The sequence below is a fragment of the Cavia porcellus genome, unplaced genomic scaffold (genome assembly GCF_034190915.1).
Source record: "Cavia porcellus strain 051 isolate PalLab524CR breed Dunkin Hartley unplaced genomic scaffold, mCavPor4.1 scaffold_2, whole genome shotgun sequence".
NCBI classification, from domain to species: Eukaryota; Metazoa; Chordata; class Mammalia; order Rodentia; family Caviidae; genus Cavia; species Cavia porcellus.
This window is the reverse complement of record NW_026947485.1, coordinates 75,640,301-75,667,648: the sequence shown is the minus strand read 5'-3', so window position 1 is coordinate 75,667,648 and position 27,348 is coordinate 75,640,301. Positions and strand designations below refer to the sequence as shown.

At 59.6% G+C, this 27,348-nt stretch overlaps 3 protein-coding genes across 18 annotated transcripts in view; 1 reads left to right on the top strand and 2 right to left on the bottom strand.

Annotated features, from left to right (window-relative positions):
* The window catches only part of Sfxn3 (sideroflexin 3), an 8,294-nt gene extending 6,441 nt beyond the window's left edge, over positions 1-1,853 (bottom strand). Inside the window, exon 1 of one of the 3 annotated variants that reach the window (XM_063244121.1) lies at positions 1,723-1,853. The gene's annotated coding sequence lies outside the window, so the exon portion shown is untranslated. Of the gene's footprint in view, positions 1-487; positions 702-986; positions 1,120-1,722 lie in introns of those variants that run through there. The other 2 variants (XM_063244115.1, XM_063244123.1) reach the window with 2 other exon arrangements.
* Pdzd7 (PDZ domain containing 7) lies at positions 1,839-18,497 on the top strand. 10 transcript variants are annotated; one of them, XM_063244031.1, is made up of 18 exons: positions 1,839-1,979; positions 2,574-2,934; positions 6,509-6,649; positions 6,812-6,986; positions 7,427-7,603; positions 7,723-7,870; positions 9,032-9,092; positions 9,400-9,801; positions 10,360-10,457; positions 11,594-11,774; positions 12,019-12,069; positions 12,798-12,973; positions 15,050-15,141; positions 15,235-15,326; positions 15,458-15,529; positions 16,190-16,774; positions 16,990-17,090; positions 17,502-18,497. In XM_063244031.1, the coding sequence occupies exons 2-18, from the start codon at positions 2,709-2,711 to the stop codon at positions 17,877-17,879; spliced, it is 3,156 nt and encodes a 1,051-aa protein (XP_063100101.1). In that variant the 5' UTR covers positions 1,839-1,979; positions 2,574-2,708; the 3' UTR covers positions 17,880-18,497. The 10 variants fall into 10 exon arrangements, 8 of the variants coding, with proteins under 8 accessions (XP_063100101.1, XP_063100108.1, XP_063100094.1 ...); XR_010045919.1 differs by having other exon boundaries at positions 1,865-1,997; positions 16,973-17,090; positions 17,502-17,682; XM_063244038.1 differs by having other exon boundaries at positions 1,865-1,997; positions 12,022-12,069.
* Lzts2 (leucine zipper tumor suppressor 2) lies at positions 18,355-27,348 on the bottom strand. Of its 5 annotated transcripts, none has more exons than XM_003475034.5 (5): positions 27,106-27,348; positions 21,904-22,353; positions 20,674-21,330; positions 19,946-20,203; positions 18,355-19,685 (listed from the first exon to the last, which is right to left on the bottom strand). In XM_003475034.5, exons 2-5 carry the CDS (start codon positions 22,309-22,311, stop codon positions 19,002-19,004), a joined length of 2,007 nt encoding a protein of 668 aa, XP_003475082.1. In that variant the 5' UTR covers positions 22,312-22,353; positions 27,106-27,348; the 3' UTR covers positions 18,355-19,001. The 5 variants fall into 5 exon arrangements, with proteins under 5 accessions (XP_003475082.1, XP_013013711.1, XP_005006077.1 ...); XM_013158257.3 differs by lacking the exon at positions 27,106-27,348 and adding an exon at positions 26,941-27,075; XM_005006020.4 differs by lacking the exon at positions 27,106-27,348 and adding an exon at positions 25,794-26,064.

Below are 27,348 nucleotides of genomic sequence, written 5' to 3'. Positions count from 1 at the left end.
GATTGATGCATGCATGAACAACTAATCCTAAGCAGCTACCCATAAGCACTGGAAGGTCAAAAATACGTATGATTGGGGGCTGGGGATTTAGCTCAGCGGCATAAGCACCTGCCTTGTAAGCAGGCGGTCGTGAGTTCGATCCCCGGTACCGATAAAAAAAAAAAAAATACGTATGATTACACACCCATGCCCATGTTACCTGCAGCCCAAAGCTGTTCTGAGACCCGGACACAGACCCTGGAGGCTGTTGGGGTAAGCTTCCCACACTTTAGCCCTTGACTGAGTAGAGCAAGGGCTCTGGGACTCCCTGCGGTGTATATACTTGGAGCTCAGGAAGAAGTTATTCAGGTCCCTGCACTCAGGCATGCACTGGGCCCCTTTCCAGGACCCTCTCCTGCAATCCACACTAAGGACCGGAGGCTCTCCCTGCTCCCTGGCTAGGCAGGGCTGGCACAGACACCCATCCACCTCTCTCGGTACTACCTACCTCCGGAATGAGCAGGGTTCAGTGGAAGCTCCCTCCACCCAGCACGGAGAGGAAAGCCCAGAGCAGCCATCTGGCCATGCTAGGCAAAATCCTGCAGAATGACTAATCCCCTCCAACCTCACTTCCTCCCTCACAAGAAGACACACCCGCCTCACACATTCACAGCCCACACAGAGACAGGCACAGCTCTACCAAACATGCAAACAGACGGCCACACCCTTTACACACCATGCCCATACACCAAAGACCGTTACACACACACACACACACACACACACACACACACACGACCCCTGTCTGTGGGTTGCAAACACTTGAATGCCACCACAGGGAGCCTCACCCCACACTCATCTCCCAACCAACCCAACCCCTGTGGGCTCCCACGGGTCCCGTGTACTGAGTCTGGCCACATCCTCGCCACGGCCGAGAGTGAGCACCTCCCAAACACGGTCCCGCACCCTCCCTTCCCCGACGCCCACAGCCCACAGCCCGCACTCACGCAGTCCCGGCTTCTGCCTCCTAGCTCTCCGGGGCCGTGCTCCGCCCCCTTCCCCCCCCCGTCTGTCACGTGATGCGGGCGGAGCGCCGGGGCGGCCGAAGCTCTGCAGAGGCTGGGTCGGTGGGCGTCACGGCGCTAGACCCCCAGTTCGGGATTCGGTCCTGCGAGCTCCAGATCGTCTCTGAGGCGGGGATTATCTCTCGCCTCCTGTCTCTCACAGTGAGGCAGAAGAGGAGTGGACGTAGACGGCAGCGTCGCCTGCAGTGCCTGCGCCGGCCGCTAGAAGCGCCCTTCAGCAGCGAGAGTCCGGGGAGCGGCGCGCAGGTGGGTGGCTGTGGGCTCCGGTTGCTGCCGTCTGCCGCGTGACGCCTCGGCGACGCCGTCTGCCTGCCAGTCTCCCGGGCTCCTCCCCCGAACTCCCAGCTCGCGACGCAGCCCCTCGGCATCGCCTTCTTTCGCGGCCGAGCTCCTGTCTCGTCTGGCTCTTCCTGCTCCCCCCCCCCTGCAGTCCCGGCTGCACTGGGTCCTCAGGCTCGGGTGTCCCCAGCCCTTACCCGGGACCACACACTGAGTGACTGCAGGGCAGGAACCTCGAACAACCTCTGTGTCTGGAGCCATCGTGAGGGGACATGCATTGTGTCCCGGGACCGCGGTACCAAGCATCACCTCTCCAGAACGGGGGTCCAAAGAGACACCGACCTCCCGCCGCCCTCAGCACACAGCACACGCGACTCACCCAGTCACCGCCCCGCGCCGTTTGCACACGCTCCTAGCCCTGCGAGCTCAAGCCCCACGGAGCGCTGAACTCCGCTGAGCCTGCGGGTCGGCTGGGAACCAATCCTTCCCTACGCCCACCGGGAGGTCGGGAGCGGGAGTGACTGACGGCCCCGCAAGCCAATGGGGGCTCGGGACACCCAGGCCCGCCCTCCTGCACCGGCGGGGCGGGGCGGGGTCCCCCGCGGTGACTGCCAGAGCCAGGGATGCAAGGGCGAGGTAGGCGCAAGCGAGCAGGTGAGAGCGCGAGGGCGGTGGCCTGGCGGTCTAGCAGGGCCGGGGTGGGCGCTGCACTCAGGGTCCCGCAACGGCTCCGCTGGCTTCGGCTGCGGGTCTGCGCAGGGCGTTGTGGGGTCCTCGCCAGCAAATCCTCCGCCCGTGCGTGAGGAGAGGCTCACGCTGCGTCTGCACACCTGCGCCGCAGCCTGCGCCCGTGGATCTTGGGTCCTGAACTCTGTCCCGTGGCTGAACCCTCCTCGTACAAGCGGGAGAGGTGTCTCTGGGGATTGAGCCCACATCCTCTCACACGCTTGAAGGCCCAGGGTCTTGCGGTCTCCGTACTCAGCTCTGCCTCTGCAGAGCACGGGGGATGGGGAGATGACTGCTGAGAGTGGAAATGAGAGGTGCAGAAGGGCTCCCCATCCACTTTGTTATGTACTGGCTCCAGAGGTCCGAGCCAGTGAGTGGACCCAAAGTTGGTCCAGGGTAGGAAAGGCGTGCCTAGGGCCTGAGAAGGCAGGAGCCGCCGGGGCTGGGGCGACACGATGCACACAGCGTTCACATCCGCTGTCAATTCCTGCGCGCCCTGCCCAGGTCTGAGTGCACGCCGTCTGGAAAGGGCCCGGTGACACAGAAGGCCCATGGGGCGCGGGAAGCGGAGGGCCAGTCGCTGGAGGGCCACCGCCTCCGTTCTGGGCCAGTAGGGCGCCGCACCGGCCCCGCCACGCCATGGCGCGCGGGTTCGTGGCGGGCTTCGACCCCCTGAGCCTGGGAGAACTCAACTCCGGCTCTCTGAGCTCCCTGTCCTCCCGGGGCCACCTGGGCAGCGACTCAGGCTCCACCGCAACGCGATACCTGCTGAGGAAGCAGCAGCGGCTGCTGAATGGGCCCCCCCGCGGAATCCGAGCCTCATCGCCCATGGGCCGAGTGATCCTCATCAACTCCCCCATCGAAGGTGGGTCGGGCCCAGGCGCTGGTGGGGCAGAAAGAGACCTGCACTGTAGCAGGGGCAGAAGCGGGAGGCCAGACTGGAAGCTGGGAAGGGGTCCATTGGGGTGTGCCTCTGGGCAGGACAGAGAGCAGTGTGACCAGTATTGTCCCCAGGCTGGGGGGGGGGGGGGACAGGAGCCTGCAGGCCTAGCAGCAGATATTTAGAAGAGGAGAACAGGAGGACAGAGGGCCAGGGAGGGCACCTAGGTCCAGTCCCTGAAGGCAGGACAGTGTATGAGACTGACACTTCCGTGTTGCAGACCAGTTCTAAGCTTCGCTAGTTGACTCAGACGGGACATGCATAGACAATACCCAGTCTCCACCTTCTAGAACCGTACAGTGCGCCAGGACTCAGAGACCCCCCTGCAAGAGCAGCTGGTGTCAGGGTGCAACTAGCACCCACAAACGTTGGAAGCAGAAAGTGCAGCACACAGGGGAGGGCACTTGGGAGATATCCTGGTGCTGCAACAGATGGTGAATCGCAGAGAACTGGAACTAGACAAGACCTTGAATGCCACATGGAGCGGGAGGGGAGGGGCCCTGTGTACCCCCCGGGCTTCTGTGGGCAGGACCAGATAAGAATCTACAGCTCCTCTCCTCTTTCTTCTTCAGTGAAACTCCCCATGCTGGGTCTCCAGTAGGCCCCAGGGCCCTCTGGCCTGCCCACCGCCAGGCAGCTAGGGTAGGGGTTCTGGGAGCAGGCTTTCTTCTGCCCGAGGTGGGCATGTGTGCCCTGTCATCCACTGCAGGTGTGCACTACTGAGGGTCACCACTGTCATTCTGTCAGGAGACAGAAGTCCCAGAGGAGCTGGGTGGCCGGAGGTGCTACAGCACCCTGACTGTCAGAAGAGCTCTGCCGTACCTCCCCTTCCACACACCCCATGCCCATGCTTCAGAACCCTGAGGAGAGGTGCTACTAAAAGCTCTGGGCTACTTGCTTCACTACCTACCCCTGCAGTGGGCTCCCAGGGAGCAGCTTGTAGCAGTAAAGGCTGGGGCCATCGACCTGACCACCAGGCCCCACCCCGAGTGCAGAATCCTCCCTGCATCATAGGGACAGGCATCTCCCACTCACACAGCTCCTACCCCATGGTCCTACCTCCACCCCTCCAGGACAATAAGGTAACTGATGAAGGAGACCTGGGGCCTCCTTGACTTGTCTCTCGATGGGAGAAACCCAGAGGTCCCATAAGCACCAAAACTCAATTGGTCCCAGAGTAACGAATGCATGCTCTAACCTGGTACTGTGGTATGTGGCTATAATGCCAACTATTTTGGAGGCTGAGGAAGGAGGATCATCGGTTTAAGGTCATCCTAGGCCCCTTAGGAAGACTCCATCTTGAAAGAAACAAAAGAAAAGAAAATGCATGATCTTTCATCTAAACCAGCACTTTCTCCTCTCCTAGTTCATTCAGTCATCTATGTGTTCTCTTTACTCAAAAAATACTCGGGGCTTCGGATTTAGCTCAGCGGCATAAGTGCCTGCCTTGCAAGCAGGCAGTCATGAGTTCGATCCCTGGTACCGGTAAAAACGAAAAAGACAAAAAAAAAAAAAAAAAAAATTTAGCTACCAAGCACTATGCAGCATACTGGGGCAGTGCTAGTGGAAAAAAAAAATCCATGTGCAATTTCCACAGTTGAGCTTACAGCTCAGTGAAAGGAGACAAGTAATGAACAAGACATGAATAGCCATTGATAGCAAAGGATGGGAGAGTCCAGAAGGACAATTGGAGTGACACAACTGCGAAACACAGACTGGTTTTCAAACTCCAGAGTGGGCCAGGCTCCCTGGACCTTGCCTCCCAGGCTTCTGGTCCTGGGTGTTGGCGGTGAAGCCCAGGAATGCACTCTGTGACAAGTTGAAGGCTAATGCTGCGGACCCTGCTGCATGCCTGAGAAAGGCTGCCCTACGATGGGCAGCTCAGGCTTCCAGAGATAGTGATATTCAGGAGCAAAGGCTGTGAGGAAAGGAGTGGCCTTAGAAATGCCAGCATGAGTGCACTGCAGATAGAGGGGACTCCCAAGTGCTGGCCTGTGTGATGGAAAGCACGGGGGCGGGGGGTCAGGGAAGCCAATGCCCAGGGAGGAAGAGGAGTGAGCAGAAGAGGCTATGGAGGAGGAGCAGGCAGGGGGCTGGTGGGGACACTGCTGGGGTGGAACTGAGAAGAGCTGTGGAGAGCCTGGAGGGTGGAGCAGGAGAGGAGGGCCTGCCCTCATGGACACAGCCTGATCAGGACCCCAGGGAAGGACTCAGAGGAAAGAGGTGTGTGTGGGGGGGGGGGGGAGTGGCCCCTGGATGAGCTGCATGTCCCCAGTCTGTGTGATGCACAATTGGCTGGCTGCCCCAGGCTTGCCCAGGTGTCTGCCCTGCACCAGTGCTCCTTGGCTGCCTTGGGCATTCCTGTCTGAGCTGCCCTGGCCATGCACTGTAATCTGATTTCTGCCAGATCAAATTGAAGTGTATATAGCTGTGTGTGTGTGTGTGTGTGTGTGTGTGTGTGTGTGTGTGATTTCTCCCTCTAAGACCTCTAGAGTAAGCCTGGCCTGAGAAGAAATCTCACCTTCTCACCTGGGAACCAACTTACCATCTCTCCTGGAATTTTGAATTTCACTACCCAGGAGGCCTCTGGGCTGGTCCCCCTTCCCTCTTCCCCCTGACCCCATCTCTTCATCTGGCTAAGAGGCACCTATTCCTCCACCCTGCCCAGCACGGGCAGGGAGGTAGGTGCTGGCTGGGCTCTCTCCAGGCAGCCATGCAATTCCTGAAGCCCTTAGCCCCGAGCCCCAGAACCACAGCTGAGAGACAGATGAGGACTCAGAGATCCCTTCAGACCTAACAGCAGGATTCCCCCATCTCAGCCCACACACTTCCAGAGATGGGAAGCTCACTCTCTCCCAGAAAACCCATCCCATTGGGGCTGGGGGTTTAGCTCAGCGGCATAAGCACCTGCCTTGCAAGCAGGCGGTCGTGAGTTCGATCCCCGGTATCGATAAAAATGAAAAAGACAAAAAAAAAAAAAAAAAAAAAAAGAAAACCCATCCCACTGACAGCAGAGTGCTTGGGAAAACTTTCATTTCAAGCTCTGTAGCTCCTTGTCTGGCTATGTGGGCTCAGTTCTGTCCTCTAGGTTACGCGGTCAGGACCATGTGTCATGCCTTCCCCAGGACAGCTCCCCAGGTGTTTGGAGTCAGTCCCGGTGCACTCATTTCTGCTGTGAGTGAAAGGGTGGGGCTCCCTCAGCTGCCCCCAAGTGGAACCTTGCAACTTCCTTTCTATGCATCTGACTGTCAGAGTAGCAGGAGTTTTTCAGAATGTGGGCACTGTAAAATTATACGTATGCGCATACACGCACCCACTCTCCAGCCGTGCTCACCTGCCCACATCTCTGTGGCCCGTGGGGCAATGGGAATTGACATGCACACCCCATCAGGGCTGTGTGACTGCCCATAGCCCAGCCTTTACAGGCCTCAAGTTGGGGAACCCGGGGCCTCTGTGCCCAGACTGAACCGGGTTCCCACCTGTATCCTGTCCCCCACAGCCAACAGCGATGAGAGTGACATCATCCATGCCGTGCATGTGGAGAAGAACCCGGCCGGGAGGCTGGGGTTCAGTGTGCGCGGTGGCTCTGAGCATGGGCTGGGGATCTTTGTCAGCAAAGTGGAAGAGGGGAGCAGTGCAGGTGAGTGGGGTCAGGGGCCCAGTGCAGGTGCCACCCCCCACAGCAGAGGCTGGAGCAGCCCAGAGCTGACGGCTGGCCGCCCCGGGCAGGGTGGGTGGAAGAGCACAACGGTTCCCCCGGAACCCCTTGGGAAGGGAGATTGGTGCCACCTCGTCCCTGCAGAGCGGGCTGGCCTGTGCGTGGGGGACAAGATCACCGAGGTGAATGGGCTGAGTCTGGAAAGCACCACGATGGGCAGCGCTGTAAAAGTACTGACCAGCAGCAGCTGCCTGCACATGACTGTTCGGCGGATGGGTCGCGTGCCAGGCATCAAGTTCTCCAAGGAGAAGACCACGTGGTGAGCAGCGCCTGCCGGCCCCAGCCATGCCCCTCTACCATTAGCTCTGCTGTCTGGCCAGAGCCCTGTACCCTCTGCGCTGCTGCTGGGACCCAGGCCCAGGGCGAAACTTCTGCGTGGGCACTGGGCTAGAAACGGAGCCTGGGCTGCCTTGGTGGAATAGCAAGGGCTTAGCGTGCTCTGGGCCGTGGGTCAATCCCCAGGGAGGAGAGGGAAGAAAGAGGACAAGAGAGGAGAGAGACGAAGGAAGAAGCAAGGAGGAAGGGAGGAAAATGAGTGATCAGAGGGAGTGGGACGTTTCCCCAACCTAGGCTCAGCCGGCGAGCCCTAGGTCCTGCTGAGCTTGCCAGGCCTGGCTCACGCAGCTGCCTTCCTCGGGCGTTGTGGGGCTGCTGGGAAGCGAATGGCCCAGCAGACCCCTCGCTCTGTGCCCTGTGCAGGGTGGACGTGGTGAACCGGAGGCTGGTGGTGGAGCGCTGCAGCTCGTCGCCATCCGACAGCGGCTCGGAGGACGGCATGCGGCGCATCGTCCACCTGTACACGACCTCTGACGACTTCTGCCTGGGCTTCAACATCCGTGGGGGCAAGGAGTTTGGCCTGGGCATCTACGTGTCCAAGTGAGGGCCAGGGCAGAGGAGGGGCTTGGGAAGGGGCCAAGGCGCTGCGTGGTGCGGAGGTGCTCAAAGAAAGGGCCTACGCTAGTTTGAGGACACAGCCGACACTTGTCCGATCCCAGAGTGGACCATGGTGGGCTGGCCGAGGAGAACGGCATCAAAGTGGGGGACCAGGTCCTGGCAGCCAATGGTGTCCGGTTTGACGACATCAGCCACAGCCAGGCAGTGGAGGTGCTGAAGAGCCAGACACACATCATGCTAACCATCAAGGTGGGCGGGGCCACAGGAGCCAGGGAGGGGAGGGTGGGGGTGGGGGCCCGCCAGCCCTTGTCCTCAGCTGTGCTTGGTGCCATCCTCACAGCTGTGGGAAGGAGGCTGAGCACGGTTCTCCACCTGTTCAGTAAAAGAAGCTGAGGCTTAAAGAGGCTCAATAAGCGAATCAGTGAGTGCTTCTGCTGCCCCTGGCCCCAGCCTGGCCCCTAGATTGCGTGCGCCTCTTCTGCGTGGGGCCTAGGACTGGAGAAGCTCGGCCCCACCCCGCAGGAGGCGGGGCCCCTGCAGTTTAGGGCAGGACCTGGCGGTGGGCATTCTGGGGCGTGGGGCAGAGGGCCGGCTGCAGCCAGGGCTTGGATCTCAGGGGAGATGGCTGGATTCCTCACTCATGCGCGTCTCGGAGGGCCCAGGGTTAGGTGTTTCCCCTGGCTCCTGCAGGGACTGATGCCTCCCTCCCAGTCCCCACCAGGGCCCCACTCTGCCCTCTCCTTCCCACACCTTTGCCACCTCGTGTCCTCCACCTTAGCTGCCTCTGTTCCCCGCCTCTCCCTCCCCTCATGTCACCCAGACATCCTTGCAAACTCTTTCCTGACCCTCACTTATTGTTTGGCAGTATTTCTTTTTTTTTTTTTTTTTTTTTTGGTCTTTTTCGTTATTATCGGTACCAGGGATCGAACTCACGACTGCCTGCTTGCAAGGCAGGTGCTTATGCTGCTGAGCTAAATCCCCAGCCCCTGTCTGGCGGTATTTTTAAGCATGTACTGTGTGCTGGCCACTGTGCCAGCTGCAGCAGTGAATAGGGTGGACAGGATCTCTGATCCTGGGCGGCAGTGGTGAGGTTCTTGCAGGCTGTGACATGGCTGTGAAGGCACTATGGAGTAAGGAAGGCCAGGCATCAGGGCAGCCCCTCCGAGAGAGGGACACCTAACGCACAAGCATGCGCTAGCTGCATCGTGAGCTGAAGGAGGAGAGAATCAGGGGCAGGAAGAGCAAGTGCAAAGGCCCTGAGGTGCAAGGAACTTGCCATGTTCTGAAATAAAGTGGCCCATGTGGCCAGAGCACAGAGGACTCAGAGGAGAGAGAGATGGAGTTGAGAAGTTTACTCCCATTCTGTTCCTTCCCCATTCCTACCCTCCTGCTCTACTATGCCCACCCCAGGAGACCGGCCGGTACCCTGCCTACAAGGAAATGGTTTCTGAATACTGCTGGCTGGACCGATGTAAGTGGCTCAGGTACCTGAGGGTGGAGGCAAGGGGGTTGTCAGATCTCTGGCAAAGGAAAAGGCATAGCCCAGAGTCTCCAAGACTACTTGTGAGCCCCTCTGAGGACGTGTAAACTCAATCCCAGCTCTGTGCCTGGAGCCCCTGTGAACCAAGAAGTGGCTTTCTGGACAGGCCTGTAGTAGCTGTGACTGAACTGCAATCTGATGGTCCTTCCCCAGCCCGAGCCCCATTGGCCTGGAAGTCTCAGGCCCTGGAGCAAACCAGCCAGGGCCTGAGGTGGCACTGCCTCCGCTCTCCCTGCAGCCAGCGGCCGGGTGCCGCAGCACCCATCCTCCGCCTCCGCCTCTGAGAGCAGCTCCAGCGTCTCCTCCTATGCCTCCAGCGCCCCCTACAGCTCGGGCTCCCTGCCCTCTGACCGCACAGATGCCTGCCTGGGATCCGAGGAGCCCAGCGGCCAGGGCCCAGGCTGGGGCCGGGCAGACACTGCCATGCAGACAGACCCTGACGTGGGTGGCCATGTGAAGACCTGGTGCAGCGTGCGGCCCACGGTCGTCCTCAGGGACACAGCCATCCGTGCTGACGGCTCCCTGTCCTCCCGCCACCTTAACACCGTCCTTTCTGAGTCCCCCAAGACTGCTCTGCTGCTGGCCCTCAGCCGGCCCCGGCCCCCCATCACACGCTCCCGGAGCCAGCTGACACTGTGGGGTACGTGGGAGAGGGGAAGCCACTCTCCCCAACCCCCTGCTCAAAACCTGCCTCCTACTTGGTCCTGGGCCCAAACCTCCACTTGCCTCAGCCTTGATCCAGAATCAGTGGAGAATATTCTCAGATCCTGCTCTGGGCTCCATTTTAAACCAGGCCAGGGCCCCAAGCCACCCTAGTACTAGCTCCAGCTCTGATCTGCTCTGAGCCCCAAACCTGACCCATCCTCCAGCCTGAAGTGCCCAGCTTGCATGCATTCTGTCTCTCCCTCTCCTTTCCCACGGACCCCTTACACAGCTGCAGCTGTGCACTGGGGCAGTGAACTGCTGGAGAGGACATGGAGCCCCACGCCTGCCAGCTACAGATCTGCCTGGCTCCCCTTTGTCCCCCAGCCCACGCCTTTGCCCCTCAGCCTTTCCTCCTGCCAATCCTTCAGCTCCTGGCTCTCCCTGTCTCTGCAGAGGAGAAGAGGCAGCGGAAGAAGGAAAAATCGGGGTCCACTGGGGAGAAGGGGGCTCTGCAGCGCTCCAAGACGCTGATGAACCTTTTTTTCAAGGGAAGGTGGCAGGGGCAGCCTGCAGGGGACAGGCACAAAGAGGCCTGGACACTGGACGGCGAGAGCCCAACCAAAGCCCGCCCTCGCCTGGACCTGGAGAAAGGTAGGGAGGAGGGTTCGAGGCCAGGTCCATCAGCGGCACACGCTGTAGTCCTGGGGTGATACCCAGTCCCCCTCACCGCCCCACACTGGTGAAGGAGGAGTGTGATAGGGTAGTCGGTAGAGGCCTCACACTACCTGTCAGTCACATGGAAGGTGTTCAGAGCACATGGTCCTTGTCACCCCTCTTCTGTCCCACTTTCCAGAAAAGGAAAATGGTAGAGGCACAGCAGGGAGGTAGAACTGGTCATGGTGCTGCTCATCTGTAATCCAAGCTAGATGTGAGGCTGAGGCAGGAGACTTTTGAGTTTGAGGCCAGCCTGGGCAACTTTAGTAAACCTTGCCTCAAAACACAGTTGATAAGGGCTAGGGATTTAGCACAATGGCATAAGTGCCTGCCTGGCAAGCACAAGGTCATGAGTTCGATCCCCAGTACCGCAAAAAAAAAAAAAAAAAAGAAAAAAAGAAAAAAAAAAACATAGTTGATAAGAGGGTGAGGCACAGTTCAGAGGTGGCGCATTGGCCTCATGTGCCCAGGACCCTGGACCTGTGCTCAGAGCTTTGGACCTTGATGGTAGTGACAGTGAGCCCTGCTTTTGTCCAGGCATCTGGCTTCACACCCCCTGGCCAGAGCTTCATGTGCCCAATCTACTTCTGGGGCCATGCTTGAGCAAGGCCATGTCCAGATCAGCCCAGCAGGTGGACCCGCCTAGGCTTCATGCGGAGGCCACATTTGTTCTGGAGGCTTGGAATCTAGACCGAGAGCTGATGAGTTAGGATGGAACTGCGTGTGATTCAATTCCAGCCAGTTCTGAAAAGCACCTCTGGGCTCAGCTGCCGGCTTGCGCTGGCCTGAGGTCCGGGAGCTATCTCCGGACCTCTGGTCCTCCGCATCCCTCGGTCCCATTCTGCTGGGTGGTTTTGCCGTCGTGTACAGAGGTGCAGCGGTGGCTTTCGCTCAGCAGCCCGGGGGTGGTGGTCTTACATCCTTCCCACTCAATCTCACAACTCCACGGTGGCTGTGGGTGCTTCATAAGCCAGGCTGGGGCATGGGTACCCAGGACCTAGGCTGAGAAGGGAGCGGGTGTTGGGTAGGTGGAAATAACTGGAGGAAGAGGAGCTGAATGCTTCCCACCCTAGGGTTCTCGCTTCGGGATGCCATGTGCCAGTCCACAGGAAAGGCGTCTCTCCAAAGTGAGGTGGTCACCCCTCGTGCCTCCATCTCCCTCAGCACCTGCGGCTCTGTGCTTTCCTGCTCCTTGGCCTCTCTGGCCACTTCCATCTCTCCTCCCAAGGCTCCCTTTCCCTCTGATCCTTGAAGGTAGGTCCTCCATGCACTTCCCTTGGGGCCCTTCCCACTGTACAGTGGTGTGGAGGGCATCTCCATGGGCAGCTCGTCTACTCAAAGCTTCTCTGACTCCTGCGTTCCCTCTGAGTGAAGGCCCTTGCTGGTCTCTTGCCTCCTGTCCCACCTCTTTGCACTCCAAGCTCCCTGTCTAGTCCGATCCCAGCACTCTACTTCCAGGCCTCAGCCCCAAACCCGAAGCTGAGCCCTCTCTCCTCAGCAGGGAGCATGGGGCCGGTGCAGAAGTTTGTCACCTGGAGACTGAGGCGAGGTAAGTCCTGTGTCCCTCCCCAAAACCTGGCCTACAGTGGAGCAGCAGGCAGACATGTGCTGGGGTCAGCTTAGTGGCTGTGGGCTAAATGCAGGGACACACAGGAGGGGACTGGTGGAGGGGCCTACTGGACAGCATGAAGACTGGACTGAGCTTTCTAGGAAGCACAGGGCTGCAGGCAGGTATGGGGTACATTTCTGAGAGTATGTTGAGACTCTCTAAAGTCAAATCTGGGGGCAGCAGTGGGAACAGACTGATGTATTTTTAGGAGACACAGGGATCACTAGGCTGACTCCATGAAGGAACTGATTGGATCTAGGCAAAGTTGTGCACACCTGTAATCCCAGCACTTCAGGAGGCTGAGGCAGGAAGACGGCAAGTTCAGAGCCTCCTGAGCAACTTAGAACCTGCATCAAAAATAAAAAGCGCTGGAGATGTAGCTCAGTGTGAAGCCCCTGCTGTCTCCAGTACCAGAAAGAAAAGAAAAAAAAAGCCAGATACGCAAAGGAGCATGGGGTCATGGCATGGGGTCAGCGCTGAAGACGTGACAGGCTGGGGCTGGGCTCCGTTGTGAGCAAGTCACCACAGGACACCACTCTGGGGAGCCCATATTCAGTCCTGGAACTTCGGCTCACCCTGACCTGCTTGGGGCCTGGTGCCAATGTGAGAAGCCCATCACCCGGCAGCTTCTGGTTCCTCCATCTTACCCGTGTGCTCCTGTCTTGCAGACCGGGAGAGGGGCCGGGCCCCTCTGTTGGCCAGGTCTGGGAGTCCCTCAAGCCAGTTGCCCAGTGTGGAGGACCGAGTGCAGGCCTGGGACAGCCGACGGCCCCTCATCCAGGACCTGGCCCGCCGGCTGCTGACTGAGGACGAGGTGCTGGCTGTCGCTCGCCACTGCTCCAGGGTAAGCAAACCTCTGTGCTTCTTGGTCTGGCCTCTCACTCAGGCCACTGTGCACTGCCACCCCCAGTGTCCATCTGTCTATCTGTCCACATGCACAGCACAGGCACACACACAGGCTGAACTTGCAGTCAGGAGGGGACAGGTGGGTCGCATGTCTCTGCATATCTGGTTAGTGTCAACCAGACAGTGTGGCCCGGCATGCGTGAGCTCTGGGTATCTGGCTGGTGAACGTGCAGCGTGGCCATGCAATGCCAAGGGAGCAGAACTGTGGCCCTGTGTGTGCCCTGCCCAAGGTGGAGATAGAGCTGGGGGGCCCCAGCTCTGAGCACTCAGTGGGTTGGCTGCAACTCTGGGATCTGGGCACTAGGTGGGGCTCAGTGTCTGTTTCTGTGGCTGCTCTCCTTTCTGCCCCACCTCAAGCGGGAAGTCTCCTTCATGTGTCCCTGAGTCTGCTGTGGCCCCCACATACAGTTCAGATCAGACCCCAGCGCTCCCAGAACCCTCTGGAACAGAGCCTTGGTCTGAGGGATTGGTGCAGCTGCCCAGATGACTGGGAGGAGCAGCCCTGCGCCAGGCTCTCTCCAGGCCGCATGACCTGGAATCATAAACTTTACACTCCCAGAGGGAGTGTGAACCACTACCCCCACCCTCAGCCCCCTCCACATGACTCCCTGACCCATTCACCTTTCCCGTCTCCCCATTGCCAGCCAGCACCCCGGCTCATCCAGGCTGTGAACTACACATCTAGGGGCCCCAGCCCAGGCGCTCAGAATGTGCAGTCCTCAGGGGCACCAACTCAAGGCCCATGCAGGCTCAGCATCCACACCACTTGGGGGGCCCCTCCTCCTCACAGTCACACGGCCCAGCACCTGTCCTGTGAGAGTCAGCCCACAAATCACCACCTCCATGATGCATACTCTGACCTCCTGCTTTTCTGAAATTCCCCTCTGTGCTTCTGCCAGTGACCCATGGCCCCTGCTTGATGTGACTCCTCTGCCCTCATTTCACTAGGCTGAGCTCCTGAGGGTCTGGGACAGGGTCTGTATTATGGTGCCCTAGTTGCTGGTAGAAAGCTTGGCACTCAGAGGGTGCTGAATGCAGATCTGTGAGTTTGTAGTGTGCACACAGCTGGTTCCAGACGCAGTGGGACACCAGAACCAGCACTGTTTTGTGTCTGTGCCCACAGGGGACGTTCAGTGCGTGCCGCACACGCTCGGCTCCTCCTCGCCACCAGGGGGCAGTGTGCTGTCCAAATGGGGCTCCGGATCTCCAGCGTCTGTAGGGTGGGGCATCCGGGCAGTGCCAGGCAGAGGACCGCGGATGGGAAGGGCTTCTTGTGGAGCCGTCCCTGCCCCCTCCCCATCCCAGCCCCAGACAAAGCACTGGTGTCCATCTGCGGGAGAGGAGCTGGGGGCCGAGTCTCCCCGAGCTCCCTCTCCGTAGGACAGAGCCTGCCTTTGGGGAGCCAGATGCCAAAGCCCCGGCCCTGCTCGCATACCCTCGCCAGCCCAAGCGGCCCTGTGCATAGCTCTCACATCTCAGGGTGGCTGCGAGGATGTGCTGTGGGCTGGGGACGAGGCTCAGTGTCAGAATATGTGCTTCATGTACACAGGGCCTTGGATTCAAAGCCTAAGCACAAAAATAAAAAATAAAGGGAGAAAATGTTGGAGAGGCTCATCCTGTACATGTTTTCCTGGTGCAAGGCACACACTTGGAATCGCAGCTGCTGGGAGGCTGAAGCAGGAAGATAATTTCAAAGCCACCCTGGGCAATTTAGCAAGCCTCCATCTCAGAAATCAAATGAACTAGGGATGTAGGTCGGTGGCAGAGGGTTTACTCACTTTAAGTGATGTCCCCTTAAGTCCTCACTATAGAGCAAAACAAAACACCTAGTCCCAAAGCCATCATTGCCGTTGTTCCCTGTCTACCCTAGATGGGCTCCCCTGGGCAGCTCAGTTCTACACCTCATAAGACCACCTTGGGCCCTGAGATGGAGGGAACATGTCCTGAACGTGTCCTAGAGGAGTGGGTGGACCTGGCCCCTCAGGCCGCCTGAGCCATATGCCTGTCTCCCCAGTACGTGCATGAGGGTGGTGTAGAGGACCTGGTGCGGCCCCTGCTGGCCATCCTGGACAGGCCCGAGAAGCTGCTGCTGCTGAGGGACATCAGGTGAGCGAGGATGTGGGGTGGAGCGGAGATGAGGTCCCAGAGGCAGAGCCCATCCGCCCTGAGCCCTGGCCCCTCGCCTCTTTCCTGCCCTAGAAGTGTGGTGGCCCCCACAGACCTGGGCCGTTTCGACAGCATGGTGATGCCTGCAGAGCTGGAGGCCTTTGAGGCCCTGAAGAGCAGGGCAGGTCAGCAGTGGGGACGGGAGGACTTCTGGACCCTGGCACTAGAGAGGGCAGCAGAGGTCTCAGAGCCCAAAGGGTGCTAGTGGGGGGCTGGTGGGAAGAGGCCTGACTTCCGACCTGTGATCTTCCACCAGTGCGGCTGCCTGCTTTGAGACCAGCCCGGCAGGACACCCCGCCCAGGCGCCATCTCATCACCCCTGTGCCTGGTCAGTCAGACTCCCAGGGCCCAGAAGGGGGCCACACCTGGGGGATAGTACTGGGGGGGATGGGCATTCTGCAGGTCCTGAAGGGACCCTGGCTCACCCAAGCCACTTTATCACAGTGACTCACTGCCTGTCCTGTTGCCCATAGCTGGGTTTAAACCCACTTGGCTTTCATGTATGTATTTTTGCCATGTTGGGGCTTGAACCCAGGGCTTTTGCACCGAGCAACATTCCCAGCCCTTTTTATTTTGAGACAGGGTCTTGCTAAATTGTTCAGGCTGGGCTCAAACTTGTTATCTTCCTGCCTTAGCCCTCCGGAGTGCTGGGAGTACAGGGGTGTGCCACCATGCCCAGCTTGCTCTGTAAAATCTAGTTTCATTCTGTGTAATGATCTGGGACAAATCACCATTTTGATGTGGCAGGCATATTTTTTCTTAGAGACATTAAAATAGGACTGTCTTAAATAGAATGAACTGAAATACCATCACAACAGACCAGGGGTGTCGCCTGTCCCAGAGGACAGTGTCCTTATGGCAGGGTAGAATGCAGGGGGCTGAGGAGTGCAGGCCTGATTCTCCAAGGCCCTCAACCCCGAGGTGGGGACAGGGTCAGGAGCAAGGTAGGTGCAACACCAAGGGCGCCCTGACTTGGCCTCTTCCCCAGACAGCCGAGGAGGCTTCTACTTGCTGCCCGCAAATGGCTTCCCTGAGGAGGAGGATGGAGAGCTGCAGGAACGCCTGGGGGGGCTCACTGTCTCTGCAAGTGCCTCTGCCTCCTCCTACCCTCAAAAAGGGGTCCCACCTCTCCAAGATGTGCCAGTCGATGTCTATACCCCACACCAAGTCTTGGGAACATCACCTGCCCTGCTGTCCCCAGTGGCACCTGGGCTACCTCAGCCCAACTGGCTGCTCGCTGCAGCCCTGAGTCCAGAGAAGGCTCAACAGAGCCTGAGCCAGGGCCCAGCCCGCAGCCCCAGCCGCAGCCAGGGTCGAAGCAAGTCCCCTGGGCGCAGGCGCTCCCCATCCCCGGTGCTTCTCTCCACTGCTAGCGCAGCCAGTGGGCGCCACCACAAGCCTCGGAAGGCCAGACCTCTTCTGCCACCACCTCTGGGTGGGCAGGCGGCCAAGGCTGGGCCCCGGTCAGGGCCTTGGGAGAATGGTGATGGCAGGGCAGCTGAGGCGGCAGCCATGCAAGCCCCTGGTGGGGAGCTGAGGACGGTTACACTCTCCAAGATGAAGCCATCCCTGGGTGAGTCTGGGTAGACAGGGCCGGCTGCTTGGCTGGGAGCAGGGTGGAGTACAGAGGAGGCAGCTATATTTGGGGAAACTGGGATCTGGAGGATTTGAGAGTTGAGGCTTGGAAGAAAAGGGGCCCAGATTCTTGAGATGGGGTTCTAAGCTCCTGTTGGGAGCTCAGGGTTACAGGTGTGGTTGCATGCTCACCCAGGACTCCTGCCTTCCCAGGAATCAGCATTTCAGGGGGCATCGAATCCAAAGTGCAGCCGGTAGTGAAGATAGAGAAGATTTTTCCGGGGGGCGCTGCCTTCCTCAGTGGGGCACTGCAGGTGGGTGAAGCACCAGGCTACTCAGGGCTTTAGCCAAGGACTGGCAGGGCATGGGGCAGCTCCATGTCCACCTTCCAGCTAAATGGGCTCTGGCCAGGTTGCAGGAGGTGGCTTAGGAGCCTGAGGTCAGAGAGCCAATGAGCAGGCTTGGGGAGAAGCTGTCTGCTCCGTGAGCCAGGCCTGATGGTGGCCCATCTTGTTCTGCCCTGAGCCTGAAGGGACAAAGGGCCATTGTCTGGCCCCACCCTACCCCCAACGGCTCCAGGCACAAAAGTCTTATTGTCCACCCCCTGCACCCAACTGGGGGAGGAGTGGCCTAGCCTGGAGGTGAGAGGCATTATTACCCTCAGGTTGGTGACTGGATGGGGGTGACATGGGAAGAGGGGCTACAATTGTCCACCTCCATTCCAGGCTGGCTTCGAGCTTGTGGCAGTAGATGGGGAGAGCCTGGAGCAGGTGACCCACCAGCGTGCGGTAGACACCATCCGCAGAGCTTACCGCAACAAGGCCCAGGAGCCCATGCAGCTGGTGGTCAGGGTCCCTGTGCTTGGCCTGCCCACCTCATCCCCCAACCCACAAGCCCTCACTGATGGACATCTTCCTGCTGGCTGTCCTCTTGTCCCCCAGCCCCCTGACCCTGCTCTAGACCCCTCTCGCTGGCTTCCAGAACCTCCTTTGGAGGCCAGGCTCCTCCAGCGGACTGCCCCTTCCCCGACCCCCAAGACTCCCCAGGTCATTGGGCCCTCTCCCCACCAACCCTCGGCCCTTCCCACTGACAACCCTCACTGACCCGCTGGTGCCTTGGCTTCCGTGACTTCTCCTGTGAGCCTCTTGGGGCTTGGGAACTTCAGTCCTATTCGTCCTGCCTGTGGTAAACTCTTCCATGTTGGTGCCCCTCTAGTGACCAGGACTCTGCCCTACCAGATCGGCTTGGTGTCCAGATAGGAGCTAGGGAAAGCTTGGTCAGCTGCATACACCACTCCTTGACTGAAGGGGGTTCAGGGAAGAGGGTCAGGAACTCTGGTTAAGAGCACAGGACCAGCAGGCACTTCTTCAGCGTGCTCCTCCTGCAGCACTGAGGGATGCAGATGTCCCGTGCCAGGTAACTGTCCATGAGAGGGACAGGACAGCGCTGTTCTCCTTCCTTAGACCACAAGGTCACTTCAAGGCCTGTCTGCCAGGACCTGACTGCTGGGTTTCCGTCACAGGGGAGTGGCCAGGAAAGGATAAAAGGACGGAGCTCACGGAAATTTTCTCCAGCACGGTCACTTTAAAAAAATTTTTTTAAAAATTTTTTCTTTGGGTTTTTACAAGAAATTTACAGTGTGAAAAATATACAAGTGAAAATGAGGCCATAAATCTGGGTACTGGGAAGGTCACAAACACAAATAAACAAGACATCTCTGAGTTCTTCCTTTGGTCTGACTTCAGCCCCCTCCCGCCCAGGAGAAAGGCTGCAGAGCCGGGACTTGGGGATCAGGCCCAGTCCCAGCCCTGTCCCCCGCCATGGGCAGGGGCAGGCACATTTGGTGCCATCTGGCTCTCTTAGCTTTGGGGTAGGGTGCATGTGAAGATGAGACACCCCCCACTTCCCCCCAGCTTCTGGGCTAGAGTGGGTGGGCAAGTGTTGGGGGCTGACAGGACAGGCAGCAGCTGGGGTGTGTGTGTGTGTGTGTAGAGGGAGGGAGGGAGGGAGGGAGAGAGAGAGAGAGACAGAGAGAGAGAGGAGTGTTAGGAGCCTCTGGGGGACAGTGGAAATGGTAGCTGTGGAGTGGTCTGCTTTTGTTTCTCCTGGGCACAGAGCCACACAGGCCTGTTTCCCAGGAGATGAGTGGCTCTGGAGTCCCTTGGACTTCGGGATGCTCGGTGGACCCCAGGGCCTGAAGCAGAGTTCTCTGCAGAGGTGGCACCCTAGATTTCAGTGGCAGTGATCTCCTCTAGGCAGATACAGGGGGCTGGCTCAGCCAGGCCCAGTTCGGCCAGCTCCCGGGCCTCCAGCTCCAGGCTGAGCTGCTGCAGCTCCTGCTCCAGCTGCCGGTTGCGTCGGTACATCTGGATGTAGTTGTGCTGGAGCTGCTTCTGGTATCGGATCACCTGCTCCTTCTCCGCCTGCCAGGCCAGCCGCTCTCCCTCGAAGCTATCTCGCTGCTCCTCACCCCTCCGCCGCTCCCGCTGCAGCTCAGCCCGCAGCCGCTCCACCTGGGCCCGCAGGCTCCCTCCTGCCCCGGCTGCTGCCCGCTGTACCTTGGCCTCATCACTCTCGGCCAGGAGAAATGGGTCAGCAGTGGCAGGCGGCACAGAGGGCTCCCGGAGTCCGGCCACCTCCAGGTCCAGCTGCCCAGCTTTCTCCCGGAGCCTCTCAGCCTCCTGGCGGTGCCGCTGCAGCTCCTTTGAACAGGTCTCCAGCTCCAGCTCCCGGGCTCGGGCCGCTTCCTGCAAGCCCCGTGCACGGCCCTCACTGACCCGCAGGGCAGCCCGGGCCTCCCGCAGGGCCACCCGTAGCGACACCAGCTCGCTGCCCTTCTGGACAAGCTCTGCCTGAGACTCCTTCAGCTGCTGCTTCAACAGGGAGATCTCGCCTGACTTCTGGCACACCTAAGGTGGAAAAGATCAGGAGGGTGTGAGAAGTTTCCTCACCTATGAACTTGGTATTATTAACAGTACCCACTGCACAGGGAAGGCAGTAGGATGGCAGTGACACTGGTTACATGGGCATCAGACCAGCCCAACGCGGAATCTCCAGAGAGGAAAAGTGGAGGGTCTCCATTACACAGGCCAGGAACCCAGGGATGGCTGGGCCTGTCCTAGGTATACCCCACTGTGGCTCTCCTGCCCGCCCACCTGGCCTGGCGCACCTCCCACTTGGTCTCCTCCAGCCGGGGCCCAAGCTCCCGCTGTTCCTGCTCAAAGGTGGCACACCGACGTTCCAGCTGCTCCCGCTCCTGCAACAGCTGGGCAAAGTCGTCCTGCAGCTGCCGCTTCTCTTGCTGCAGCTGGAGCACCTGCAGCTGCAGCAGCTGCTGGGTCCTCCTGGCCCGCTGTGCCTGGGTTGCACAGTCTTCCCGTGGGGCCTCGCGCTCTCTCCACCAGTGCCGTGACTGCTCACTGAATGCCTGTGGGTGAGAAGGCCCCCAGGTCCTTTGTAGCCCTCCATCACTGTGCCCCCGCTGCCTACCCCCATGTGCTCACAGCTCCGGGGACCTGCTGCCCAGCAGAGGGGTAGGAGAGGCCATCAAACCTGCGATGATTAGGGAGACATTGGCATTGAGGTTTTTCTAGCAGGAATAGCAAGCATTTACTGGCACTGCCAAGGTGCCACCTGGCACAAGGTGCCAAGGAGCACTTTCTACTCACTGCTTTATTAATCCTGGAAGAGCCCTACGGAGTCAGGAACTTTCCCACTTGTAGACAGAAACTGCAGCTCAGTAAGACAAAGTCACCTTCCAAAACCTGGTGCCCAGCAGTGCACCACTACTCTGCCCCTTAACAGGTTAAGCCAGGCAACTTGGGTCACACTGCGACTGCCCACCACCCACCCTCCCTCCAGACCAGGCACACCACCCCGGCAGCTCCATGACCACACCTGGCACACGGTGGCCTCGCTCTCATCCAGACTGTCCCGCAGCTCGGCCTCCCGGTCTCGGAGCTTCCCTTCCAGGACGCAGTGCAGCAGGGCCTCATCCGATGGCGGGGGTGGGGGAGGGGGTGGTGGGGAGCGGTCCCCACAGGAGCTGCTGTCAGGGGAGGCCTGGGGCCCGCTGCCCAGGAGACTTCCAGCTACACGGCCGCCACCAGAGCCTGTGCTCTTGCTGGAGGAAGACCGGCCACTGTCCGAGTGGGAAGGCCCAGTAGGGGCTCCTCGGGCTGCCCCAGGCAGTGGCCCTCGCCCGGGGCCGTGGGAGGGCAGGTGTCTGCCTGGAGAGCTGGTGGCTGGCTCAGCACCACTGGTGCTGTAGGTGGGCAGGCTGGACAAAGAATTTCGACCCGAGTCAGACAGTGTCCCCGATGGGCAGCCACTGGCCCAGCCGCTCAGTGCCAAGGGTTTGTCAGCAGCCGAGGAGGATGAGGAGGAGGAAGAGGATGAGGAGGCAGGGCCCCCAAACAGCTGTGTCAGGCTGCCCTGGCTCCCAGACAGCCCAGTGGCCCGAGGACCCAGGAAGCCAGGCAGGGAGGGGGCCCCTCGAGACTTGGGCAGCACTGGTTTGAAGGCCGTGGGGCGGATCAGGACTTTCTCCATGTTCTGAAATGAGGCGCCATGTGACACTGAGGAGCTGCCCATCTTCAAAACCCCTGTCTTACTCCCTGCCCTCCCTCTATGACCCCAGGTCCCAAGCCAGCATCACTTGCTGTCTCTGGCAGGGGACCTCCTGAGTGTCAACTCATGTCCAGCAATCCAAGTTCATTTTTAGTCACTACACCAGTCATACAAGTGACACACATGGCCACTGTGTCCACATCACAGATGAGATGGAGGTTTTGCATAAAGCCTTGCCCAAAGTCAGAGTCAGACTTATAGGGGTCATTTAATAGTAACTCAAGCAACCAACATTTATGGGTACTTGCTAATACCTAGCATTAATTTCATTTAATTCTCCTAAAAGCCTCTAGCAAGAGCTGGCCTATTATCCAGAATATACAGATAACACAAAATGGGACTCGGACAAGTGAAGTGACTTCCCTGAGGTGGCACAGCCAGGATGAGGTAGAGAGGGGATTGGAAACTGTGGGTGAACTCCCTTCTAAACAGACTCCTGAATTCCAGCTTCCCCAGGGACTTCTGAGTCTACACAGATCCCAAAGAGGCGGTCCTTACCTTCTCCAACTTTCCAGAAACAGGGATGAGCTTGGGTGGGGGGCCGCAGAGGTGAGCGCTCCGTGCCCGTTGTTCTCGGGTGTCCTCAGCATCACTGCTTGGGGTGGGGGGTGACTCTGTCCGGAAGTCCTCGTTGATGTAGGTAAAACTGGGGCCAGGGATGGCCTTCCTGGGTGGCACCGTTGGGCACAGAGGCTCCTGTGCTTCATAGGTGCCCCGTAGCAGCCCATCTTGCTGGCGGAAGAAGGTGGGCCCTGAGGAGCCATGGTGGCGGGGAGGAGCTGGCCCTCCGGGGCAGGGCCTGCCGGAGATCAGACTACTCACACTGCCCATGGCTGGAGTTTGTGGGGTGGTGGCAGCCTCAGGAGTGGGCTCCAGTGGCATAGGTACAGTGTGCACAATGGCCATGGTGGCTGAGGCTCAGGCCAGGCCAGGGGCCTCCAGGGCAACCTGTAAACAGGACAGTGGTGTTAGAGTCCCTCTACCTGAGGCTCTCCGTGCATAAGGCCTTCCATTTTCCAATCCCCAGATCCAGGCCACAAACTCCCTGTACATCGGAAACAAGCTCTGGTGTTTCCCAAGTACTTCCAAGGACCTCAATTCTCCGGTCTTCCACCACTCCCTAACTCTGTCTGAACATAGCAGAGGGCTGAGTAGGGGACAGGAGGCCGGCACAGCTACGTGGGGCTGCTTGGCTGTGGAGACACAAGCCTGAGCCCACACCTGCATCCCCACAGAGCCCAGGATGCAAGGCAAGGCAAGGAGTCTCCTCTCCCAGGTCCAACCACCTGTCCAGGCCCTCCTGGGCAGAGGAAATGTTGGGGGATGCAATCAGTAACTCAGATGGTAATTAGGAAATAAGAAGCCAAGGCCGGGGTGGTGCCCAGTCTCTCCCCCGCTGGGCCTCAGTTTCTCCCAGACAGAGAGGCGGCAAGGGTGGAGCCTGCCTGACAGGAACCCCACAGCTCTTAGGAAAGTCACAGGTGTCCTCCAGAGTCTCCTACCTCTCGGAGATGCATAAAAGCTCATACTTGTTTCCAAGACAACTCCTAGCCCAGTGACGGTGAACCTTTTAGGGACCAAGTGCCCAAACTACAACCCAAAGCCCATGTATTTATTACAAAGTGCCAATACTGCGGTTAAACCTGAATACTGAGGTTTTGGTTTAGAAAAAAATAACTCTTACAAATTGTGACATCAAGGCAGAGAGGGCTCTGCAGCCACTGCTGCACACATGACACAGGTTTGCCACTGTGGTCCCAGCCCCTCTATACCCCAGCACTCAGGCCTAAAGGAGCCCAGGAGCCCTGCCCCAGCACTGTGACACCTAGCCTCTGCTGTGCTCCCTGGGGTTGCTGGGGAAGACAGCAGAGACCAGGCTGGGAGCTACAGAGGCTCACTTGCCTGGCACCCCAGGCTGAGGGCTCCACCCACCCAGCCCTGCTCCTTCCTGAAGGGGACCCTGAGCCTCTGCCAGAAACTCCCTCCCAGTCCAAGGCCACCGTGACCAGAGATTAGGCATCTGCTGAAGTCATCATGCAGAGCAGGAGACTAGAAGTGGAGAGAAATATTCAGGGGAGGAGGGGTGCATGTTTACTTATTTGTGCATGTGAAAATGTCTGTAGGTAAGAACCGGGCACTTGTCTAACACACAAAGTAGGGCTTGGGTTTAATCCCCAGCACTACAAATAAACAAAACAAACAAACAAGGACAAAAACAACCTAAAATGAGTATGTGTAAAAAGGAGTATGAAAAAGGAGTGTGTAGGGGCTAGGGATTTAGCTCAGCAGCATAAGCACCTGCCTTGCAAGCAGGCAGATCCCCCGTACCAATAAAAAGGGAAAAGACCAAAAAAAAAAAAAAAAGAAAAAGAAAAGAAAAGAAAAGAAAAAAGAAAAAGGAGTGTGTGATGTGTACCTGGGACAAATGCACCAGCACATTAGTGTATTTTACAAGATTGTGAATAAGAAGTCTCAGTGGATGACAGCTGCAAGTGATAGCTACCAGCCTGTAAAGGAGATGATTAGGAAAATGCTAGCCACCTCCATCCAGATGCGGGGAGTCTGTGGGCACTGCTCTTGTGCCTGCATGAGCAGGGTGGTGAAGCCTACCTACTTCTTTGAGAGGGATGGTACCCAGGTCAGCAGGGTGAAGGGAGCACAGGTTTTTCACACTGGGTAGTGGGGTAACGGGGAATGCATGACTCCCTATTTTCTTAGAGGAAGTCTACCCACCCTCCAGTGGATGGACACGGAGGCCCTGGAGGTGCAGGCTGAGTACATTGTGGAGATGCAGGAGGTCAGTCAGCTACAGAGTGAATCCTCAGGCGTCCCAACAGAGCTGGGACCTGGGACCACCACACAACACCAGGCTTGAGCAAAGGGCCTCTGGGTCACCCTCCTTCCAGGCCCTGGGAGATCTGTGTGCCCTTCCGGGCTGCGAGGGCCCAGAGCGCGGCCTGGGGAGGGTGATTGTCGACAGAAGAAGTCAGAGACAAAGAGTCGGAGAGTCTGGAGGTCCACTCGGGAGAGAGGGGATGAACAGACCAGCGGCCGGGCCAGACCCACGCGGCCAAAGCCCACGGATCCACAGGGCTGCCAGGTGGGTGAAGTCAGGCCTGGAAGTCAGGCCTTGCCGGGCAGCCGGCTCCCTGGCCAGCCGGCTCCCTCTCCGGGGCTACAGAAGGAGGGGCAAGTGAGGCTCCATTTTGAGAAATGCGTCGTGGCTGTGGGAACAAGGAACCCCTGGCTCTCCCCAGCTGGCAGAGACCCTACTCTCCTTAGAGAGCCGGGAACTTGGGAGTCTGAGGCTCAGCCAAGGCCACACAGGCATTTGACCCAGGGCCTGACTGCACAGACCTCGGCTTCGGGGTAGAGTTTGGCAAAGTCTCCCCCTCCCAAACTCCAAAGACCGTCCGTCGGGACTAAATTCTACGATCACGGATCCCCACTCCGCGACCGGAAGCCGGGAGCCTCCATCCCTCCCCGAGCAGCACCCTCCCAGGAAGCAAGGGGCTGTGGAATGCGCCCCCTCAAGCTGCGCCACCAGTCGGGACGCCCGGGCCCGGCCCCTCACCTCCACGACGCTGCTCCATGCTCAGCCCGGCCGCCCCAGGCGCTCTGCCCGCACGGCCCCTCGCAGCGACCCGGCCGGCCCGAGCGAGTGGGCGGGGAGGGGATGCGGAGGGAGGGGCGGGGAGGGGTCCGAGGGGCGACCCGCCCCAGGCGCGGACACGCGCAGGCGCCCACGTCACGCGTGTCCGCCTGGGCGCGCGCAGGGGCCGACACAGCGCGTGGGGTTCTCCGCTGTAAGGCCGCGTGGTGATGCGTCCGGCGGGGGTCGGCGGGCAGACCCCCCCATTCCGGCCCGGCCCGGGGGCCGGCAGCAGCTGGTCATTGTTCCCGCACAAAGAGCCGGGCGCGCGCTCCGCCTCTGCGCGCCTGGGCGGAGTTCCCCCTCCCGTGTCCGAAGCCGGCCACCCTTTCGGCCGCCTGCGCCCCGCGCCGGCACCAGCGGGCCAGGACCTGGGCTGCCCCCGCCCACCCCCGGCTGCGCCTCTTAGCGGCCATCCTGGTCATTGCAGCCACCCTCTAGGCCGCCACCCGCCTCCCGCCACTGGGGAGGGTGAGCCGGGCGGTCACCGCTCGGAGGCTGCGTCGGGCCCCGTCACTGGACGGAGCGGCCACACGACAGTTCAGGCCGATGGAGCCGGAAGGCAGATAGCGCCTCACTGTCTTTCGGGGTCAAACGCAACCTCCCAAAAACAGAGCAAGCTGAACGCCCACGTGCCCCTTTCCACACTGTGCCGGGAGGCCACAGCCCCACGCTCAGGCGTCACGTGGTCCCGCGCCATCTCCACGGTTGCGCTCCTGCCGGCAGCCGCACACACCTCGCATCCAGTCCTGGACTGCGATATACTTCGCCTCCAGCCCATCTTCCAGTACTGACAACTTCCTACACCCCACTTTACGTGACCACACAGACTTGCCCTGCCGACGGGTCTCCGCGACTGTCCCCTAGGCCGTCAGCTCCCTTTCTGCCAGACCAGGCCTGCCAGCGCCGGGCTCAGCCCCAAGAAGGCGCGTCCCCTCCTAGCCACCGCTTGGCCGGCTCTCTGCTCTATTTTTAGCGCTATGGAAAGGGTTGTTTTTCTTTCTTTTTCCCTGGAAAGGGAAAATACAGCCCAGCCACCCTTGGGCTCCCAGCAGATCCCGGCCTCCCCAAAGTCCACTGCACCCCTCTCTCCAGGAAAGACCCCTCCTTGTGCCTGACCCTGATCCCTGCTCCCGGGCACCAAGAGCCACCTCCCCTCTCTGGCAGCCTGCCTAGTAGTGCAGGCAGCAGCTGGGCTCCAGTATGCAGGAGTGCGGGCGGGGCGGGAGGCCTCGGTTGCAGCCCCTTCCTTCTTCCCTGGCAGAGGGGGCTTGTCCTCCCATCTATGGACCGAGGTCGACCCCCTCAGATGTTGAGGGGTTTGTACTTTCATGACTTCCGGAGGAGGGCTGCCGTTCTCGTTTGGGTAGGCTCTCTTCGCTTATCTTGGGATAGCGAAGTAGTAGGAAAGGGGCAGCTGTAGTCTGCCACCAAGGGTCCCCTCCCTTGCCATTCCTTCGGGGATGCAGACTCCAAGAATGTGCTCGGAAGCAAGGAGCCCAAGGGCACGCCACCCCAGCCCCTCCAGGTCTCCCGTGCCACCTGGCTCCAGGGAACGTCATTCTCCCGTTTCTAAGGAGAAGGCTATCACCACCCCAGGCCGAGAGGACCCCGCAAGCTCGCCCCTGGAGGGGTCTGCAGAGCGTTCACGTCTGTGGTGCTTCTAGACGCCGCAGGCTTCACCTGCAAGTGTGCGGCGGTGAAGTAGAGACCCCGACACGTCTCGCTGACCTCTCCCCGCTCGCGGTCCCTTTCTCTACCCTAGTCCAGACAGCCTGAGCCCTGCCCCAAGACCCCGGGGTACACCCCCGGCGCATCCTTTCCGAGTGCACGTGTGTCAGTATGCCCCAAGTGCGTGTGTGTGTACGTGCGCGCGTGCCTACCGGCCCGTTGACACGAATTTCTAGATGGCTTCACTGCTGAGACTTTGCCTGTGCCTGGCGGGACTCCTCTTCACTCCCACCCTAGCTTCCCTAGGCGCACAGTTCTCTTAGGAGCCAGGATGTGAGAGGAGGGAGTTCCTGCACCCCTGTCGCCTCGCCACTCACCCAATGCCGCCGTTCCGCAGCTCTGACTCGGGCCAGGCTCTGGCTCCAGCGCGCCCGCTCTCGCGCCTACACCGGCGCCAAGAGAACTGCGGCCCCCAGCCCACCTCGGGCTTTGGGCTCAGCGCTCTCGGCTCCTGGGTCCTGGCGCCCACGGAGGGGCGGGGCAGCTGAGGCCGCGCCCCCCACCCTGGGAGGGGAGTGGTCTGCCCAGCACCCAGCAGCATCGGACCCAAGACCCAGCCC